Here is a 24,106-nt window from a genome sequence, read left to right on the forward strand (position 1 = left end):
CAACAACAACAACAACAACAACAGCAGCAGCAGCAACAACAACAACAACAACAACAACAACAACAACAACAACAACAACACAAAACCGCAAATGTGAAAAACAATCAAAATGGCATAAGGAATCGCAGGCTTATTTCAGTAAATCATTTTAGTAAATTTGATGAATTCCTGCGAATGTTTTTTTTGCTGACAGTTGAAATAAGTATTTACATATACAGTAGTGTTGTCCATCACATGTGAAACAAACCAAACAGTATAATCATATTAAAGTATAAACTGTTTCACACCGTTATTTTACGCTTTCTTTTCTCCACATAGAAACGATTATCCGAGTAAATTTTTACTTGTTAAAATTGAAGGGGTGGATTGGGAGTTTAGTTTAGTGGTCGCACACGCATATTTTTTTTTTGCCGAATACATCTGCAAATGTCAAGATCTGTAATAAGTATGAAATGGATATTACTATCATCACAGTTTTCAAGTTGTTTATATCCCGTACTCTCGTCAGTCCCACGTCGTCGTAATCCAAAGCCTCTTTTACGGCACCGTCCAAGCCAAGAGGTTATTTCGCAGTGTCGCGGAAGAAATGTCAGCTCTGGTGTGCGATAATGCCAGGCCCTATGAGTACGAGTTGTGTGTGAGGGAACGGGATGAAATTTGAGTTCGATCGATAGCAGAAGCTCATTTCATGCTAAGCGACCTCGTCTGTTCAATTTGACAAAAGTCTCGACATCGAGTCAAACGAGGACAACTAACAAAATATTGCGCGTAGCGCCCCCACCGGTGACACAATTCCCAACCTTTGTTTTCTACTAATAATTTGAGTAGGTTCTAATTTTTTGTAAATTTATTTCTATTGATGAAAGGCAAAAAAAGTACATACAAATGAGAGTACAGAAAATAAGACAAAACACTAGCTAAAACACCTAAGAAAGTGTCCCATATTTTGTTTAAAATGTGCTGTCTTTTTTTCAATAATATTCTTCAAGACAGTCGCTCCATTAAACATTTTAAAGAAACATTGTTAAAAAAGATTGTTTTATATTGACAAATAAAGCATTGAGTAAATGTGATATTTTGCAATAACTATTATATGGTTTAGTAACTCATTTTGGTCTTGGGACAGGACACCACAAATTATAGGACAAATCTACTAGAAAATGTCAATTTGTAATTATGTCATATCATCTGTCGAAAGTAATATTGAAAAGAACCCAGCTTCTCTGTGTTCCTGAAACACTTGTATTGCTTTGTATGTCCTGTGATTAGCTGCCAGAATGTTTTATTTTTTCTCTGTTATCTGAAATTTAATGTCAGAAATCACAGCTTAACATTCGTGATGCGTTTTGGAAATTAAGGCTTAGTCAATTCAAGACGCTGCTGACGACCAACCAACCAACTAACCAACCAACCAACCAACCAACCATCCAGTCAATCAATTGTTAGTTTGCTGTGAGGATAGGAGTGGGCCTCACAGGAGTGAAAGGGGGAATAGTGTGGTATGATATTGGGGAATAATGTGGTGGGGGGGGGGGCAGGGATGTTGAGCTCCGTCCTGACATTGCCATTAGTAACTAGTCATTTGACGCTGTTGTTAGGTTACGAGGCGAGCATGCATCATCGCATACTACATCAGATATAATATAATATAATTACATGAAATATTGCTTAATTACCGAGAATATTTATTATACAAATAAGTTATTAGAATTAATTAGCTACATCCCCAAGCTTAAGAGTATAATGTGTTCTTTGGTATCGTATGTATACACCAAACAATATGACGTTTGAAGCTTGTATATATTCCTTAGTTATTAACTGATTTACGAAAAATCACTAATTATGCAGATGAATCATTAAAACTACATATCAAATCAAGCTATGTGCGTGTTTATCGTCAACTTATGCTTCCAATTGTATGTCTATTTAGATGCTTTTCTAATCACAAAAAGAACCATTAGGAATTCTTCTAAATAATGTGTGCAATTATCGCCAATGTACCAAAATATATGACATTTGAGGCTAAAACACATAAGATATTATTGTAATTACCAAATAACGTTTTGGCAAACGACTAATTAGAATTAAAGTCCCATTACGGCGCTTTATAAGATACATTCTTTGTGTTATTATCGACATACGTACCAAATTCTTGTATTCTTGACACGTTTCTTCCAAAAACAGACGAATCTTTACTTTTTCGTCCACTTACCCAGCTTACAAGGTACACTTGTACTTATTATGGTTCGAATATAACATTAAATCTTTAAATCGGTGCGAGTTCATTACACAGAACATGGCTCTAGATCCCAATGAAGTGCAGTTTTGGTACCCACGGTCAAATGGTCAATATACGTACACTATAATCAGCCGAGACGTCAGTTAATACCGAAATGTCACGAAGAAGAATATGTAGATATTTCTTAATGATAATGAACTGTCAGGAAATTTTACATACGCACATCAATACACTGGAAATCCAAATTGAGTTTGGTGCATAAAATGAGAAATTGGGATGCCTCTAAGAAATGAATAAAAATGATAGCAAGCGACTTAAATTTCATTAACGTCCTAAACACTTTCGAAACAGAGCCACGACGCAAAAATCTAAGAGTTCAACTAGGGTTATTATACTTCCACCAAGGAGTAGTCCCATAGAACCTCCAATGTCACCTGGAGCAATTAAGAACAAAAAATGAATGTGTAATTGCATTACTGTTTTCACAGAAAACATCATTCTCAGCAATCTACAATTATTATGTGAACGACCGAAATGTTGTATTTTCCCCTTAGTAATTGATCTCGTGTTCACTGCTCACAGAAATGGTGGACTTATCAAACATTTGGTACATTTTTTTTTACCTTAAATTACGTTTTGATTGAACAAATAATCATGGTATCAAAATGACCTCAAGGAACTCGTATCGCTGAGGTGGGTGAGACAGTAAACGTGTAAAGTTGTTCTGAAGATGGTCTAGCATTTAAGAAAGGTGAGCTTATTATAATTACCAAACGATGAAAAAAAATACATTTAATAACACTTACACCATACTTGATACATGTGGTAAGCTTCTTGTTGCGTTATATCCTGGTAACTAAGATCCTCATAGTACATCAGAACACCGGCATAATTGTTTCTGTAAAAGAAGGAAAGTGTGATCATTTTTTAACATGTAATTACTGAAACTGACAGTAACACATTACTCATATATTCAAAATAGCTTCCTGTCTGGAGTATAAAATGTGGAGTGTAACGCCGATGTCGAGACATTTTTGACACTAGAACATTTCTGGACTTATTTCGAAAAAGTGAATAAATTGATGGATAATCATTTGGATTCTTAATTCATAAAACAACTAAACCAGGGTTGTTTTTTTCTATTTGAAACAAAATATACCATATCTGTGTTTTTTGACCCAGAGTGTATACCAAAATAGAACAACACTGAATTATCTATCTGCTGATGCTCACCTCATGTACTCAAGAGTGTAGTTATAATTCGATGCTACACTATTCAGATATCCATTGCTCATCTTCGCTGACGACATACTATATTTGTAGATTGTTCTCGAGCAGGGCACTGGACAATCACACGTCTCTACTCCTCTATTGGCAAAAGTACCTGACAATAAGTAATGTGTATACTCATGTGGCATCTTTCCCTTAAGGTATTAGACCAGCCGAATTTACAATTACAGAATGTAGTATTTCATTTTTGACATTTAATACCCCCCCAAAAAAAAAACAAACAACAACAACAACAAAACATACATATTTTAAAAGCAATGAATCTGATTTTTTCACATTAAAAAGTGAAAGTTGGTCACGATATATTGGAATAATTAGTGAAGTTCAAACTTCGCATCAGCTGAGAGTAGGCGTAACAACTTCGAATTCGTATGTATGTATGTATGTATGTATGTATGTATGTATGTATGTATGTATGTATACATGCATGTATGTATGTATGTATGTATGTATGTATGTATGTATGTATGTATGTATGTATGTATGTATGTATGTATGCATGTTTGTTTGTTTAATTTGACACAAATGCCGTATTACCACACGAACTATATTATGTATAACACTGAAATGGTTGTGCTTATTTCAAAGACCGTGCATATAGATCAGGGCAGGAAATATGGACAGCTGGTATAATTTCAAAAAATGAAAAAAAGATACAGGTGATAAAAAACTTTTATAGCTGGGATTTAACACTTATGTATATCCCTCATCTTCAGTTTATGGATATGGTAAGCAAGTTGAGCAGAACACAACGTATTAATATTTTGTACTTACGCAAGGCAGGTGTTGCGCATTCGTATAGTTCCTGTGGATTACACATGGAAGCATTCCCTGTGAAGATTATATAGGGACAGTGGTGACGATACACAATGTGCATTTTATAAATGTTCTCATGTTTCATGAACAAAGAAATACTATCCGAATTTAAATCATAAACTTGTGGTCGAAATCACTGATATACCACAGTCTAGTCCGAAAAAAATCAAAAGATATGTAACAGTGTAAATAATTGTATATTACCTGGCATGTAGAATTCCCGACAATTACACTGATTTACCAAGTAATCAGTTTCACATTCTGTTTGACAGGCATTTTGAGAGTACTTTGAATAATATTTCAGCTCTCTTTCCCTGCACTGACCATGAGGTGGCGGTAGATTGGTATACTGTTGGCGAACAAACATTTTGTTTCAATTTGTTATGCGTTTACGAGTACATAAATATGATTTAGAATCTTTAATGTATTAATTGACAACGAGAGGAATATGACTTATTGTAAAAGACATTATCATGGAGATTTCTAATTTATATGTATGTATGTATGTATGTATGTATGTATGTATGTATGTATGTATGTATGTATGTATGTATGTATGTATGTATGTATGTATGTATGTATGTATGTTATGTATGTATGTATGTATGTATGTATGTATGTATGTATGTATGTTATGTATGTATGTATGTATGTATGTATGTATGTATGTATGTATGTATGTATGTATGTATGTATGTATGTATGTATGTATGCATGTATGTTATGTATGTGTGTGTATGTATGTATGTATGTATGTATGTATGTATGTATGTATGTATGTATGTATGTATGTGTGTATGTATGTATGTATGTGTGTGTATGTATGTATGTATGTATGTATGTATGTATGTATGTATGTATGTATATATGTATGTATGTATATATGTATGTATGTATATATGTATGTATGTATGTATGTATGTATGTATGTATGTATGTATGTATGTATGTATGTATGTATGTATGTATGTATGTATGCATATATGTATGTATGTATGTATGTATGTATGTATGTATGTATGTATGTATGTATGTATGTATGTCTATATGTATGTATGTATGTATGTATGTGTGTTTGTGTGTATGTATGTATGTATGTATGTATGTATGTATGTATGTATGTATGTATGTATGTATGTATGTATGTATGTGTGTTTGTGTGTACGTGCGTGCGTGTGGGTGTGTGCGTGCGTGCGTGCGTGCGTGCGTACGTACGTACGTACGTACGTACGTACGTACGTACGTACGTACGTATGTATGTATGTATGTATGTATGTATGTATGTATGTATGTATGTATGTCTCTGTTTCTTACCTTGATTTGATTTAGTGCTACATATGCCACCATACCTGGTGAAATAGCAAAGCCAACATCTTGCACCCTTGGAATATCATTGTGATCATGAATAGCAATGCGAAAACCAGCCACGTCAGTTAGGCTTGTCATGTAATCCCACTGCTCAACATCCAAAATTAATCGTAACGCAAAGCGATATCCTGAAAACACAACGGTTATGAAATTAGATGGGAGTTTTTCCCTCCTCATTTAGCATCAATAAATCGCGTTGTGTCATCAGAACCAAACAGTCAGTCCTGAATGCTACTATTCCTCTCACACAGATTGGATAAATGATATTGCTTTCATCAATGGAATGACATCAATGTTTACCTCTTGCTTGAACAGTCAGTGGTTCAGCATCTGCTGTTGATAAGGCATTGAACGTATAACACACGCCATCATCTGTGTACACCTTGGTGAAATTATGGGATGTGCATTCAACTTCTTTCCATGTACAACTTGATAAGAGACAAAAATAACGAAATTTGCATAAATTAATACGAAAATATGTTTTGTGTGAAAATTTATTTTTTAGCAGGCATGATTAAGGAATTTTGTCATTTGTTTAATTCTATACTAGGTGATCAAACAACACCATTATGAAATTCGAATATCAAAAAGCTCATCACATCTACTAACGACCAGACATTGTTAACTATCGAGACATATGGTGTATTAAAATACTTCCACGAAAAGTCTTGAAGCATATAATTATATATAGTATTATATAAACGTATGTATGCCTGTTATGTGTTATTTTATTCTATTGCATTGTACCCCCCCCCTCTCTCTCTCTCTCTCTCTCTCTCTCTCTCTCTCTCTCTCTCTCTCTCTCTCTCTCTCTCTCATTCTCTCCATAAAACCCCAGTTTTACTCACTGAGTCACCATTTCGTCGATTGGATGGGCTAAAGAGTCCATGAAGGCTGCCATATCAAAACCTTCATAATTATAATTTGTGAAATTCGGTAGATGTTCGGCCACAATAGTTGGGTACATGGCATCAATTAGTGTTGTCACTCCATCCCCATACAGTTCATCTACTAATGATTTCCTAGCAAAGAAATTGTTCATAAAATAACCATTTAACAACAATATGCGTTGCCAATGGTGTTGAAATCAATTCTCCTGTTGAAACTGCACTAAAAAAACCCAAGTCTTATGCATTCGAAGACATATTCCCTACTCTATTGATTCAAATTGAGTCTTGGGTGTCAGACATCACTGACCACGCACACACGGACAAAAGAACGGGTAGTCGGACACTGATCATTCCTATAGTCCCTTCCTAGCGCTGACGGTTGGGGCTAATAACCTTTTCAGATGTAGCGTCGAGTGACCGAAATGTATAGCCTGATGATAACATTACAATTTTGCTTGACAGAACGTATGGAATCTCATTAAATATAGCTTTATAGAAATGAAAGTAAAGTACTGGTATACGAAATGCGATTGATATGATATGGTCTGAATTGGCCCGAGAAACGCACTCTTTAAAATTGTATAAAATTGCCAGAGGTGTCAGTTTTTCGGGCAGCGACCAAATAAACCAAAGGCTAGTAAAAACAATTAATGGAGTTTCATGTTAACCAAGAAAAACAAAAAGGAAAAAGCGACTTGGGGCAAATATAAGATGTATTCGTTAATATACCTTGCCAAAGAAGGGTTATTGGGCAAAAAAAGAATTGTTTTTGGTCAGCGCACGCATCACTTAATTACCCTCGTGTCGCTTTTTTGTGTGTTTTTTCCAGCCCTTTCAGTCTGCAGATCCGAGGGGAAACAAAAGAATAACCCTGTCAACTTCAGTGAAGACAACTGCAGAGCCAATCATGATTTAGCAAATGACATCTACCCCACACACTGCTTAAAGTACGAAATAAAAACAGTAAATGCCACAAATAGTAGACTGAGTGACAGATTTGTTGAGAATTAAAACATTAACATTTTTTTTTTAAATTATAAAAATTCTCGTCGTCGCACCACTTTAGACGAATTTTCTGACCAGAAACAATTTTTTTTGGCCTTATCGTGTATGTAATGATACTTACAACAGAAGTTGCTGAAAGAACTTTCTAAAAAAAGGACGTGGTAGTTACATACGTTCAAAATCATCCCCAGCCCTACAATTTTCTCTCAATCTCTCCCCATTACGTCCGACTTACCAATAATGTGAAGGAATCAATAAGAATGGTCTAAATGATAAGCAGACGTTCTGGCTGTGGTCAATGGATAATATATATTCGGGAGTATGATGGAGAGGTGGGCCGTGGAATGTATTTTGAATGGGGAAAGCACTGTTAAGCACCCTGATAATGATTCCGCCTGACATCGACATGTGTATTTTGTATTGGGTAAGATGATCCCCCTCTACTACATGTACTGAGACTATTCCTCGCCCCCCCCCTCCCCTCGTGTCTCATATGCGATATGGGTGGGAGTGAGGGTCAACTAAATGCATACATTCAAGATATAAGAATTTACAGATAATCAACTCTTACATACTTCATTTCGTTGAAGTTGCAAACTGTAACTGCAGGAAAAGTTAAACTTGTGGTGTATATGACATCCTGGTTGGTATTGCTCAGGTAAGACCTGTATGACGTAACACTGTTAGAAATCTGATAGCTGAGAGCTGCAAAGCCTGTCAACACGACCAACAACCAGAAAAGCCTACACAAGCGGAAATAAAATACAAGTTACAGTGAATACTTCGCAGTTCTGTCTGCCTGTCGGTATGTATGTATGTATGTATGTATGTATGTATGTATGTATGTATGTATGTATGTATGTATGTATGTGTAGATGTATAGATGGTTAGGTAGGTATGAATTGACTTAGACAGGCAGGACCTTTAACCGTTTGAGACCAATACTACATCCTCGATCACGAACGTTATATGTCACGTGATAATATTATTGACGTCAGATACATATACTGTCGAACAATCTCAAGACAAAATTTATTTCGAAGAAAACGTTTTGAGCTATACTTATTAAAAAATTTATAAGATTATTAGATTTAATCTAAATATTTGATACTATTAAAGACGGTTAGTTGCGTCATCATTTATGAAGTGTTCATAACAGATCTTACTATTAATGAAGATTAATAAGCTTTTAGCTATGTTTGTTCAATCTTTTAACTAATTGCAGGAGATCAATACTCGCCGTCGGTCGGAAGTCAACAATCAGTCTGTAAATTGTACTATGTAAATGAAAAAAAAGTAGTCATTAACTTAAATATTCAACATTTAGAAAGTTGGTCGAGTCCTAAAAGCATGGAAATATTGGCTTAAACACCAAACAAAGAATAAAAAAAATTAAATTAGCAGTTCATTATTGGCAATCCTTAAAATCAATAGACATACTAAGGCATAATACAGATGAATAACATTTTGTAATATCATCATTATTATGTTTGGCGAGTTGCAACTAACGCGTGTATTCACAAACTTAAGAGCAATCATTAACGTGATCACGTGTCATGTCAACATGTTCTCCATCTGCAGTTTAGAAATTGATTTTAATCCTCATTGATCTGCAGCTTAAACAGTCAATGATCGCCAGAAGACTGTTTCAATTAATGATATGACCAATCAGCAAGTTATGATTGTTGTTTTGCTCACCACATAAGAAGACATTTTACACCAGCAGGTCCTGAACACAATAGAGTTTATGACTGAAGAAGAAGGTTTGTTCAGCGTTTTCAGACTCTCCCCAATAACCACAATGCTTTCTTCAGCAGTAAAATCACAGTTATCTGCCAAGTGAAACATCGACCTCAACTTGCAAAATGATTGAGTGACTCTGATCAAAAAAATGAATATGTTACATTATATACTCTTCTGGCGAACGCTGACTGTTTTCGATGCAATTTGACAAGAATTATGAAACTTCTAGGCCGGGGACACATCATGTATAATAGAGATTTGATTATGAAGTATTATAACCACACTTTAGCACCGTTAGACATTATTACTTGTACGCTCCTATACCTTCTGGCTTAGGCAAAATTTAGAAGAACAAAATTGCATTTGTTTCGGATGATATGACTTCAAAAATTAGGGTAACGTAGGTCAGAATTTTATTTCATTTTACATATTTTTAAAAAAAAAATTACTTCGACCCTAAGATAACTTCTCTATTGAGTATAAATTTCATAGTTGTTAGTAAATTAAATATACAGGATATATCACTAAAATGAAGCATCGCGTTTATGATTTTTAAAAAATATGTTAGCCTAGAAAGGTACTATTTTTTTACAGAAAGGGAGAGAGGAAAACAATTGCCTTACCGTCGTATGATCCCAATCGATGGTTCTCCAATGTATTTGACACCACCCACACTGATTTCCTTGCTGAAACTAATCAGGAAAAACCAACCGGAACGAGGTATCGGGTCATTGTTCTTATTTTCAAATTCTGTTACCCTACTCTCGCTTTTTTGAATCTTTGCCTTCAGTTTACTGATATCATCTTCGTCAGCTGGGTGAACAAATGCATTTGTTGTCCGGAGAAACGGCGGACGCACTTTCTTCTCAGTCATACTGGTAGAGATCTCTCCAGTAAGTTAAACATTCGATATTATGCGAGTACGAGTGATGATGAGATATGTGGTATGTAGAGATGACGAGCTCGTCACTATAGTGTCATACTAGCCGGACGTTTGGATGTTTGTTTTTTCACGGACAGTTCAGGCTATATCCTTGCATAATTCATTATAAGCTTAAAGTATTCTTTTAAGCAAATCATAAACTGAAAGTGCTTCTGAGGTATATATGTTATGTACGGTTACCATGGAAATGTTTATTCAACGCTAATAATTTGTTTGATTTTGATCTAATCACTGGCAGTGATGTCATCTCGTTTACATGTAGTAAATATTGGCATTGAATTAGTTAATCGATACACTGAACATAATATGTATTAGTACAACTGTCGACATCAGACCATTGACGAACAGAGAAAGTAAAAAAAAAAACTTATTTGGATTATTAACACTTGGCACTGCATGTTGTCAAGTACTGGGCAATAAGAATACTTAGTACCTTGAATGAATGAATCTTGTAATTGTTCATAATGATAAAATAATTTGAAATGGTATGGCATGCAACAATATACTTTGAGGATTGTTCTTGGTCTTAGTTTTCTGGATTCAAATTTCAATTGAGATCAGGAAAGGGTATTGTTATCACTGTTAAAATAACATCAGATAGCATTCTTCAATTTAAAACAATTATAATGGTACCTACCCTCACAGTGCTCACTTGCATTTTGATTCAAATCTTACCTCATGGTATTACTACCTCGACATATTAAAATAGCACCAAAAAGCATTTTAGTCCTTGAATTTCAAAATTCTCCATGGGTTCCCCCTCTCACTTGGCTCCTTCAAACTCCTATGCAATCTTTACTATACTGCCTACTTTCCAATCTTACTTCAAGTTGCTACTTTTGGAATATTAAAGCTGCAATCAATGATAACCCCCCCCCCCTCCTCTTCAAATAAGCTACGTTCATTAGGTATGTCTCCTGTTATGAGGAAATTCAATTTTAAAAATAAAAAGTTACACGACACAACGTGACGTAACGTGACGTGACGTGACGCGACGCGACTGGACACGGTGAAAAGTCAAATTTAAAACATATATATGTATATATATATTAAATTGCTGTACCCCTACTTGGCAAAAAAATCGCTATCTCGTAGCTCTCGAAAAAAAAAACCAATAGCTGTCACAGCGGTCGAAAAAAAAATGCGTTGTTGGGGCCAAACCCTCCAGCCCCCCCCCCAATCAAATGGTTTACCCCTTCCCCACAAATCAAATGGTTTATCCCTAAATATGTCTTTAACATATGGTCGTTGGCGGCGCTGTTCAATCTTCTCGTAACAAACAAGGTCGAGGATGGCACATCTATACACAACACTACATATATCAGAGAATGCCAACTGTAAGGGAAAGGGTTGTCACCAATTTTACAGATATTTTTTCTTAAACGGTCAAAATTCTTTAGTTTGAATAGTATAATATTTATAGATACGTTCAGAATTGTCTTTGGACCTAAAACAAAAATTGTTTGGTCCGGGTTACCCGACCCCCACCTAGTTTTTCACTTCCGGCCCTAAACGTTTGTTTATGTATTCTAGAAAAAGGTAATAAAATCGCGAAAATTGTAAAGTGTCGTGAGAAATCGTGAATGTGGAAACTGACATCAACTTAAAAATACAATATAAAACTGTTCTTCCAATCTGCTGTACATCTGATGAGAAGAAACCAATAACACTGAGACCATATGGAAAACAACGGAGAATATAACTACCTGAACAAGATACTCACATATGAAAAAAAAATACACACAAAAAAAATAAAATAAAAAACTGCCTACCCCTAATATTCTAAAATTGAGCGTAATCGGAACCACACAATTTTTGTACTGTGTATTTATAAGTCATTTGTAACTATCACTTGCAATTGACTAAACATAAACCTGGTATGAAGATATAACATAAACTATCTCATGCAGATGTAATTTTTATCGTAATTCGTATAAAAACGACGAAGAATCCATACTCTAGACAATCAAGTGTTCTAACAAAATTAGAAGACAATCGTAATGTCATAGTAGGCTAGGCATGCATTGACACTTATCATAATAGTTCAATCGAGAGTTTATGTAAGTATTTTCACTTGAGAAAAACGTTTATAATCTCAGTTTGTGCCACTTTTAGATCAGAATTGACCTTGATACATTTGTTGTCATAGTAACACACCATCTCATAGAAATTGCACTCTGATATAATTGCCCGTTTATTTTCAAGACAAAGCCTATTTGCAACCATGGTAACAGTTAATTACCACTTTAACATCTAGTGACAAAGTGTGTTTGTAATATAATAACAGGCACACTACATATATATATACACGTTGCAAAATTAAAACGTCCTTTATTTAGTTTAACCGGTCATAATTAAATTCATGGAGGCGCTGGTTTGGAGTTTAATATGTTTTTGTTTCTCAAAATGATCCCACCCCAGCTCCAATGATCGCAACCAATGTCATCCCTGGAAACTTACACAACTTCTTTAAAAAAAATTACCCTTTCACCCATGCATATTTTGACATATCGCTGTGGAACATTAATTAATATTGAACAATTTGACAAATTCCACTTGTTCAGGAGTTATTTCAAAACATCAAAATTAGCGAGCGTTGTCAATTTAAATTTCAAATTGGAGTTGATATACGTAATGAGAAATGATAGAATTAGAATGACTGAACATCGTTTTTTCAATTATTTAAAAAAAATTTCTGTCTAACTTTCGTTGATTAACGGACGTACAATTTACAAATAAATCTTAGCACGATAGAAATCTCTGTATACATATACACGTGAACAACAACTTGACTGAAATATTTCCCTAGTATAATTTTTTTTTGGGTATTGTATTATGATTTTACATAGCACGCCAATAACTTCGAATGAAGACTTATTGATTGTCCAAAGTTCAATTTAACCTGTCACGCGCGGAAAAAGTTCATTTGCTGAAGTGTGTTTTATCGATTCTTGTTACCAGTATAAATTAATTAACTATAACTACAGTTTTTTTCATATTTATTTATTTACGAAATATATATAGCTACTATAGAATTGAACATTTACCTGGCTATGCAGTAATAAATCCACGGCGTACACAAACTCATATCCTTTACGGTATTAGAATAACCACGCTTCACCGACTTAAGTCATGAAAGCATAAAATGTGGAAATTTATGACAGCACTTTATGACTACATACATTATGCATGTTGATTTCAATGAGTCACTAACGTCCACGTCACCTCACAATAATACCGATTGAATCATTGAAAGAATGTCCCAAATTCTTCAATCTGAAAATTTTCTACCAAATTGATTATTAGTGACTGTACTTTTTTTTAAAGATATCTGTTAACACTATCAGTGGCCTACCTGTATACTTGAAGGCCTAACGCTATTTGACTATTACCGCTACTCTATGTATGTATGTATGTATGTATGTATGTATGTATGTATGTATGTATGTATGTATGTATGTATGTATGTATGTATGTATGTATGTGTGTATGTACGTATGTACGTATGTACGTATATATGTATGTATGTATGTATGTATGTATGTATGTATGTATGTATGTATGTATGTATGTATGTATGTATGTGTATGTACGTATGTACGTATATACGTATGTATGTATGTATGTATGTATGTATGTATGTATGTATGTATGTATGTATGTGTATGTACGTATGTATGTATGTATGTATGTATGTATGTATGTATGTATGTATGTATGTATGTATGTATGTATGTATGTAATTGGTGTACTTGGTTTATTGAATGTAAAACACATCGATCTGGCTTCCACGTTTACTGGTCGTATTTCAAGTAATAAAAACTTATAAGGCCTGCGTGGTTTTGGTAGTGTAATCAGTAAAACAAACACAAAGTTGCCACAAAATTAGAATTTATTACATGTTATACCGCTTCAGCAAATAGGTTTAATCACCAGATCCGCAAAGTGACGCCAGAACCCGTGTTTACACCAAATATCAAGACATACCTTTATAACGACGCCGTTAGACGGTGTGTTCATCTACCAGTATTCCAGTAGACTGAAACCAAAGATGCGATCCTTTACCGTCATTACGTTTGTATTATTGGTTGCAGTGTGTTCCTGTGATGATGAAGTCAACGGAGTAGAGACACATGATGTAGCAGATGACGTCAAGTCTAGTTGTAAGTTTCATTTTGTTACTAGACTAGATGTACAACAATTTATTACTTACAAATGAAAATGTCTACTCACAGAGTCGAAAACATTTTTGTAAGCGAATCCCAAATTTTCGCAGACGTCTGGTCAGCATCATTGTTTAAGCTTGTTAAATTCTTTTTCATACGTCGAGTAGCTTCTCGAACCATCAAACCATCTCTCCTCTTGGTCTAACATCATAAACCCCTTCGATATTAAGATACGTTCATGATACTATTCAAACAGCAAGGGGATTGCCGGACGTCGCGGTGTTCAACGAGTCTTGTACCACAGACAAGGATATCTTATTTACCCACTGATTTTCTGTCTTTTCGGGGGCAGTCATAGTCTATAATGTTGAGAGATAAGTGTGAAGACATATAATTATACTGTGTTGTTATATTTTTACTTTTTTTCTCATCACGTGGTTTACATCTGGTGATGAAGATGAAGACATCCTCAATACTGATGAAGAAGAGATAAATTCTTTGGATAACGATAATGGGCAAAACCCAATCAATGCAGATGAGGTTAATCTAAGAAACAATTCTGTCGGAGACGATGTTCCACTTGGAATTCGTAAGTACACTCAGTGAACTCATTACACTCAACTATTGATTTGTGTATATGAATTATGATACGCATAGATTATTTCAACGTATACAAGTCGATATTCTCCTGCTTGTTAAGTTCGTATAATGCTAAAATAATTTCTGCATTTAGGGAAAACTTCGGCACTGATGAGAAAATATTGCAGTCAAATTTGTTCGATTTACACCTGTTACATGTGACCGGTTCCAATATGTATTACGGGTCTCTGACCTATGCCAAGTACTTGACTATTTTACATTTATACATTTTGTCACTTTCTGTGGTTGCACAAAGTACATTCTAGGATCTGGCGACGGTCCAGGGAGCTTGCACGAAATACATTTAATACATTTTTTTTAAAATCTGTGGGTTCCACAAAATACATTCCACGATCTGGTGACAGTCCTTTTCACCGCATTTTTTCTGCACAACCTTTGTCCTCAGCACCCCTCCCCTAAATTCCACTAGTTTGCTTTTTGTAATTATTCAATCTAACCGAATTTCACCAGCTTGGATTATATGTACTCATTTCTGAATGTAAATTGTACTCATGTGAAATACTATGCATAACGTCATAAATTCAAAAAAGTCATAACTTTATACTTTGAACTCTGCTTTGTGTTCATTTCTAGGTAGTGGATGGTATTGTCGAAGCAGAGAGTGTTATTATGTTAACAGGGGACATTACACCTGGGCTGCTGCAATGTTAATATGCAGAACTATTCACAGGGCAGATCTTGTGACCATCAATGATTACTCTGAGAATTATTTCCTTAGATGCAAGTGACGTTTCTTTCTAATCTCATTTATTTATTGGATAACCGTGTCGAAATGTCTATACATTAGTTTGTTAGGAGTCACACAGTTGAACGTTAATCACGTTTATTTCACCTACAAATCATAATCATTATACAATAATAATAAATCGTTTATACTGTCATTTACCATGTTAATAGCAGTCTTTTAATACAAATTTCCTATTTCCTACAGCTATTACGCGTGGTAAAGGTAACTTATGGATTGGTTTACACGACCAAGTAACAGAGGGGCACTACTGGTGGGCTGACGGGTCTCGGGTAGGTGTACACCAACATTGCCTATTTTCTAAGAGTGCAATTACCATGTCGATGTGGTGGTTTTATTCCAGTCAACCAGTATTTAATAGTCAGCTATAAGCACCAGTTGCATGCCGCCGATAATATATCTGCCAACAGCGATTATAAAATGGCAAATTTTAATATATGGGACAGAAAAATTCTAACCACTATAAACGAGAGTACTCATTTATTTACACTGGGTAGTTTTTACGTTTATATAATTTAGCCTTCCTAGAAGTCTAATATTGATGGATTCAGTCATGGTGTTAATGCAGAAAATAATAGGAGTGTCCATGGCAAGTCGACCCATGTTGTTCGGTAGAATCAAACTGAATTACACCATTTGTACTTACAATGTGGCATAATCAAATCCTAACCAGCGCTCAAGGCCCTACCACAGTAATAAAAGATAGCTGATTTCACCATTTGGTCACCGACAATAGGCTGCAATATGTCAGCATCCAGAGAGCATTGCGTTATTTAAGAGAATTCAAAACATTGTTGGCTAAAATTATCTTACAATTTGACTTGTACGTAATTGTTTCACAATCATTCTAATCGTATAATGTTATATTCATGGAATACATGTGATCATCGAATACACACTATCTGTGACGATTTTATTTTTTTGTGTAATTTGACGTGTGGTTCCTACTTAAGTTATTATACTAGCATCTTCAGAAGGATGATAAACTAATTATGTAAACATAGATTAAAATCTTTAAAGAATAAATTAGGACAGACTGCTGTAAAACATATCAACTAATCAAACAAGATGCATATATCATAGAAAGTGTTATAAAATATATCTATACTAGTTCAAGCTTCTGCACACGTCTTTCATCTCGTTAGACTTTGTTGTAATTTTATCTATTTTTAAACATTAAATGTTATTAATATATCAGCGCTTGATTTTATAGATAATATACCAAATTGATTGATTTATTCAGGCGTTTTACACAAATTGGCAACCTGGAGAGCCAAACAATTCAAATGACGAAGACTGTGCACATATCGTTGACAGGCCATACGCTCCTTGGAATGACATACATTGCTGTACAAGAATGGGTTACATTTGTGAGAGGAAACGTTGATTCCAGGCGAGTAGTATGTACTGTAAAATTATAAAATGTGTGTCTGTATGAAATGATGCAATAGTCAATAGTTGATGAATTGGATTTTCTAACCAAAAGAGTGCACATACACCTATGTACGTGTATGCACTGACTGTCAGAAAGACACGAAATACACTTGCCTGCATTACACGTTGACAACATCCAGTATTATATTCAGTAACACCCTCTACAATTGTCTATATGACGGTTGTACACCCAAGCACGGATTTGATAAAAATGACAGATTCAGGACGTTTACTTACCTTTTGTTCTTAAAATATAGACGTGCACAACTTTTATATTCTGCTATGATTATTTCACAGTATTGGTATATGAGTATTACAATATGCTAATTTCACAGTATTGGTCTATGACTGTTACTATATGATGGGAATCAAAGACAAGGCGATTTAACAAGCTATACGATTTTATGAATACTTGAATATTGATATTTCTGTCATTATTTTAATTTATCTATAGATGTAATTAAAGGTTGCTTGCATTAATGAAGGGCATCTCGTCTTAGACTTCATTTATTCAAACTGTGATGTTTTAGTGATTCATCATCTCTATACATCTTAAATCCAAACTACCCTATGTTGAGTGTTGGTAAAACCAATGCCATTATAACTTACATTAACTTTAGCTTTTTTGAATTTATGAAGTTATTACCCGAAAGGCTATAAATAACTTAATAGAGCCAAAAACAACTCGAGATCTGCCAGGAGACCCCTAGGACTCCCTCACCTCCAGATGAATGGGAGGCGCTCATTCAACCAACAATCAGATACACCAAACTTTTACTGTCATAATATTTCAACTCTATTTAGTTGCTAGTTATATACATACTGTCTTGTAAAAAGTTCGGAAATTATTGCCCGAAAAGGTCTGAATAGTCTAAACAAGAGTTAAAAACCTCCGGAGTTTCTAGGGGAGACACCCCTAGAACCCCCATGAGAGATGTGCATATTCCCCAACCAAGCTTTTCCCCTACCTTTTACTGTCAAGATAATTTTAAACTTTTACAAAATATGTCATCCCTATGTAGTTGCTAAGTATGTGACGGTGCTGTCTTATAAAGTATTTGCGAGACATAGGCAAACAGTCCACTCTGATTCATGAATATAGAGAAATACACCCACCGACCGACCGACACCCCCCCCCCACCCCCCAACCAGGCCGGAGAAACAGACCGGTCCCTAACTCATGTGCACACGTCTCTGGTCTACATTCCTTTATATTCAAAATTATAGTTCCTGCTATTAGTGACGTAACCAGGCTTTCAACCTAACCCAGGATAATCTTTGATGGATACAGTTACTGTCTCTTCTCTAACGCACGTGTAAGAAGTATATAACGAAAGTGACGAAAAATGACATAAATCGAATTATATGTAAATTAGGATGAATGAGTAAGGATAGGAGTCTGCTAACGTCATTTTCAATATTACACTATGTATGTATTTATTTATTATGTATGTATGTATGTATGTATGTATGTATGTGTTTGTTTGTTTGTTTGTTTGTTTGTTTGTTTGTTTGTGTATGGCGGAGGGGGGTATTGAAGACCAGCCACTCGCATATTTCGTACATTTAGCTGGACTAAGATAGATTTTATTCAATGAAGTATTTCACGAGACAGCTTGAGTCGACCAGTTTCGGGAATCATCACAATTAGTGTTACATACAGCTATTAATCATAATTTAAAATTGTTAACCTGGTAATGTTAGTGTGAAACCTACTGAGGGTTAAAAAGCCGAAAAAATCACCATGACGCGATTCCGACATTTTCGTTGACATGCAAAGTAATAACTGCGATGTCTGCTACCCCATAAATATACTAATACACTCTTGTCATTGATGGCTTACTTGCATTGCAATGCTAACACTGTTTACAAATTGATTCTATTGAGAGACACTACATATTGAGCTGGTAATTCGAATACTTTTACATTTTACATGAATGCCATTTAAGTTTTACTTTAGCATTCAATTTACCCAGTTGTAAATCCTTGGGTCATATCTCTTCGGTAAAGCTCGATACCTCGAGGCGGCTTTTCAACACATGCAACTAATTTGGTAGTCGTAATATCCCATCAGTGAAATGTGCATACGTTCTGAAGACCATGTTTTCAAATTTCATAAAATGAGCACAAATAACCCAGACATTACCTTTGGATAATAAGAGAAAGTTTTACAGTCACTCACTATGAATGGGTAAAGAGGAAGAGCCTTTTTTTTTTTACAAAAAATACAATAAATCATGTTGAAAGACATTAATTTATTTTTTAATAATCATTACTGCGTCTCATGATACCAAAATAGATATAATTGCATTATTCATTAAGTAAAATGATCAATTGGTTATTTGAAAATACATCATAGAATTATTCGTGCATAAATATAAAAAACATGATGGAAAATTAACGGACCATGAAGCAGAAATAAGACACTGCGTTTTTGTTTGCAATTCAGTTTGTGATGAATTGTATTTTACAAACTGCTCTTACTAGTGATGACTCTGCCAAAGCGTTTACTACAATAGTTGTATCAATGACATACAATTTTTCTATCTATATTGATAAAAGATTTGTAGGTCGACAATGTTATCCCAATGACGACATATGAAGACTAGAAATATGACTCTGTTCTCAAACTAAACCCACCATATATTAAGTGCTTAGCTAATTGTGTCATGAACGATTAGTTTGAAATTTTGACACGAATTTGAAATTGCCATAAAAATAGAAGAAAAAAATATCCAGTAAGCTTGTTGGATATAGAGTTTATCAATGGATGAAAAAAAAAACATGATCTTAAAAAACATACTTAGGTTATGTTACAGGACAAACACTTGAATTGCTGGGAAATTAGCTGCTACTGACATGCTTGGACATACCTCATCTAATCCAGTGGTCGTATGTTGTATATGCCATCTTCAACTATTTGAAAACTTGGAACCTATAATTTCCTCATTGCTATATTGATATTAGCTGCAAGCTATGCCAATCTAACTCATTAAACTTGCCAACCTTTAATAAAACAAACATTTGATGGTCGAAACTTGGAATAAACACATGTCACTGTTATATGATATATAAACTATACAATTGTTACTGTTAACTCCATTATTTACATACATTATTTTGCTAACACTTCTTTACACTGCCTCTAAAAGTGATATATACTTATCCATAAATGGATAAAACTGGATCCAATGGTCGAACAGTTCAATGTATACAAGACTTAAAATGATAGTTTATGTCGATGAATCGCTTCCTGTTGAAAGGAACTATTAAATTGCAATCAGCAGTCATAGAAAACATGATCCAAGATTTTTTATGCATACATAGTGTTGATACTTCCTCTGGTCTTATACATATATATGCTCAGTTCATCCAAGATGATTACACAGACACACTGTTGACACTGGATTAGACTTCGGTGATACCTAGGAGGTTGTACATACAATAGAAATTATGAGTTCAACATTTGATTTGCTACCATCGTTTCGTACATGCATCAATAAATGTTGTCTTAATATATGTCTGACGCAGAAGCAAGCTACAGTTGCTGGACAAATGAAAATTATATTTCCCTTACAAGAAAAAGTAGTAATTTAGTCAAAATTGCGATTTCTGTCAGGTATTGACAGGCTGTGCGAATGGAATATACACAAACTCAACATACAGCCACTTAATATATATGGAAACCTCCAAATGTGATATAAAATATTACAGCCTCCTACCCCCCCCCCCCCCCACATGAACTTTATTGCCTTCAGATTGGGATGTTAAACGCTGTTCTTACCTTACACCCTTTGCTATCCCATTCCTTTCGAGCCTCATTATAATAGGCACACTTATGTTGGGTCAAAGTGATGTTGAAGTTTATTTCGTCCAACTCTGAAATCAAATCAATACATGAATGTCAAAAGTGTATCATGTACATTATAATAAACAACTCATCTCCTTGGGTTTCTAATGTACATGTTAAGCTTTGTTTTTCACGTCATGCACAATTAATAGTTGTTTCGACTAACCTGTTGCAAGAGAAAACTCGAAGATATAATCACCATCATAGATGATTTCCTCCTCAGGAATAAAAGTCTCAGAAAGTGTCCCAGCTAAAGTGAGATTCGTCTTGAATTTAAAACCGTGTCCATGTTTCATAGTAGGATTGCTTGTTTTTACAACATTCATGTATACATCGGTCTTCGTTGTTTCAACAGGTTCTGAACTCATGACCATGATGTTTACAGCATGAAGAATTAACAAGTTCTGTAACAAGATAGAACAGTACGATGTACGATGTACGATGTTTTGAAAAGATAGAGATATTAAAATTTGGAACTTTGTTTTAGTTCAACGCAGTACATTTTTTAAAATTTGTTTACAGTAATTTCCCTCAACATCTTGAACTGATTACCAGACTTGTGTGTTTGTGGAATGAAGACATCGACAGATTCGTTAATTGTCGCCATTTATAGTGATAATCAACGATCTCTGAAAATTTTAAATAACATTGCCACATTGTATACATTATACGGTTGTGTAAAACGTTCGTGAAACGTTTTTTTTTAATTCAATAATAGTATATCTAACGGTAGTTTTCGAAACATAATTTATACCAGAAGAACTGAAAACAACAGGTAGTTCCAAGTCTGGACTATAATTCTTCAAGTTACACTTTTAGCTTTATAAATAATGTTTTTCTTTATTACAACGAGTCTCACAAAGTCTCATATTGTTGTGTGTGATCATTATAAGCGAATTGGAAATGGTTTGCTAAAGAACTACGATGCAATGTAAAACGAACACGAAACCCCTGGTACGGAAAGTTCTAACAAACAAAACACTTACTCGACAAGTAGGCGATGAAATAGTAACATGGCCAACATCATATTATGGATTGCTTAACAATTTGTAAAGGCAACGTGCGTACATATGTATATCATGTGCCTTGTGTGTGTGTGTGCGTGCGTGCGTGCGTTTGTGCATGTATTTTTAGAAACAATACATGTAATTATTTACCTTAACATTCCATTGATAATGGTTAACGTCGTCAACTTCATCATAATACATGCCAATGGTGGAATTGGTCTCTGTAGTCGTGTATACTTGACTGTTTGGAAACGATATTTCTATGTCCTTCTTTGTACTGTTGACTGTGGTTATATACATGCAATCAGTTAAGAGGTAGTGACTCGTACGACAATTGACACACGTACAATAAGTAATTGTCTTAATTTAATTGTCATTAAACATTTGCATTGGCAAAGTGCTTATTTCAAATGAAAATATTTCAGTGAATAAGTTTTGAATTAAAAGCAAAATCTTGTGTGACCATGAAAGTTCCGTGTTGATGTGAAAATGGTGCTTGCGAATAACAGGGGATGGTTGTCTTTGCCAGAGCCCATCTACGGTTGAGAGATTTCCAGCAGCGGATTGACACTGGTAATTCAAGTGTTCATTCATTATTAATGACACATGTATAATCAATATAAGATGACCTGTTAATTATCTTCTGCAAACACAATTTTTCATACTATTAATAATCTAACATTTCTCGGTCACGTTAGATTCCTCTTTAAAATTAATCTAAAATATTAACAACACTATAAAAATAACTGACTTTACCAGAGTCTATCAAACATTCAAAAACAGCTATTTCTGTGCCATTAACTTTAATATTGACCCTCACATCTATCATATATCTCGTCATCACTGTAATGTAATTGGCAAAGATCATGGTAAACATAGAATGCAAATCCATGCCAACTGAAATAACAGTGACTGTTTATAAAACTAATTCCTTGTTTTCAACACCCTTTCTCTGTGTTTTACGATAAATTTAACATTCCTATAAGTGGCAACTGATCATACATACCCTGAAGTTTCTTTCCATTTTTATCCGTAAATGACAGTAGAAGTATACCATTATTATAGCCATTGCTGTCACTGGTTAGATCACCGTAATCACCGCTGACACGGAATATCTGTGACGAACATTCGAAACAACAGAGGTTAGTAGAGGTTGGTAGAAGTTCTTTAAGTGAACTATATTAAGCATAGAATCTTTAAGGTTTGTTTTCCTTCTTGATTTACCTTTCATCCCTTTTAACTTTCTGCAATTGGTCAAGATCAAAATGGTCCCATCAATACCCATGTATAGCAATCATCAATAATGCTGAGCATCATTTTGTTTCGTTTTTCATTTTGAGAATGTGAAGGTTTCTATAGCAACCCACAGTGTTCCTTATGGTGGAACATGCATAGAATAACAATTGAAGCAAGTAGTGGTGAGGAAACTTACAATTGTGTTGACGGAATCATTCGTGGCAAGATTATCGAATATGTACTCCACAGGTGGCATGATGAACTCTGTATTATCTGCCAAGACTACCGTTGTATCGAAAGCTTCTCCGACCGAACTACTTGTCAAGTGCAGTTCAAGTGAGGGAGTCTTCAAAACTACAGAACCATTGTCTATGTCACCTTTACTAAATATCAATCTGGACAGGTCATCAGCTGTTTCCAGTATTGTATCTGTCATAGTTTGGGTTTCCTTCTGTGTTAACACCAACTCTTCATCTTGATTAACTACTGCACTGACATCATTTATGAACTCTTCTATCCCATTCAGGACTTCTGTTATTCCAAAAAAGGAGATACACGTTATAAAACGTTACTGTAATTCTCAAAATAATAAACATTGACAACTTATACTTTTCCTATCATTTCAATTGATTCTGTTGTTTGGTTTGTAAACAGATTTGATGTCCAATGGATGGTAGATACTGCTTATCCCACATCTAGACTAATAATACTTTT

General features: G+C 34.6%; 1 protein-coding gene across 1 annotated transcript; it reads right to left on the reverse strand.

Annotated features, from left to right (window-relative positions):
- Window positions 1–2,563: 2,563 nt before the first annotated feature.
- Window positions 2,564–10,225, reverse strand: LOC144444561 (acid-sensing ion channel 2-like). Its single transcript, XM_078134027.1, has 10 exons — window positions 9,975–10,225; window positions 8,184–8,351; window positions 6,562–6,735; window positions 6,014–6,141; window positions 5,660–5,841; window positions 4,550–4,694; window positions 4,304–4,360; window positions 3,473–3,623; window positions 3,046–3,137; window positions 2,564–2,673 (listed from the first exon to the last, which is right to left on the reverse strand). Exons 1-10 carry the CDS (start codon window positions 10,223–10,225, stop codon window positions 2,564–2,566), a joined length of 1,458 nt encoding a protein of 485 aa, XP_077990153.1.
- Between the last annotated feature and the right edge of the window lie 13,881 nt (window positions 10,226–24,106).

Source organism: Glandiceps talaboti, chromosome 2 (assembly GCF_964340395.1).
Source record: "Glandiceps talaboti chromosome 2, keGlaTala1.1, whole genome shotgun sequence".
Classification (NCBI taxonomy): domain Eukaryota; kingdom Metazoa; phylum Hemichordata; class Enteropneusta; family Spengelidae; genus Glandiceps; species Glandiceps talaboti.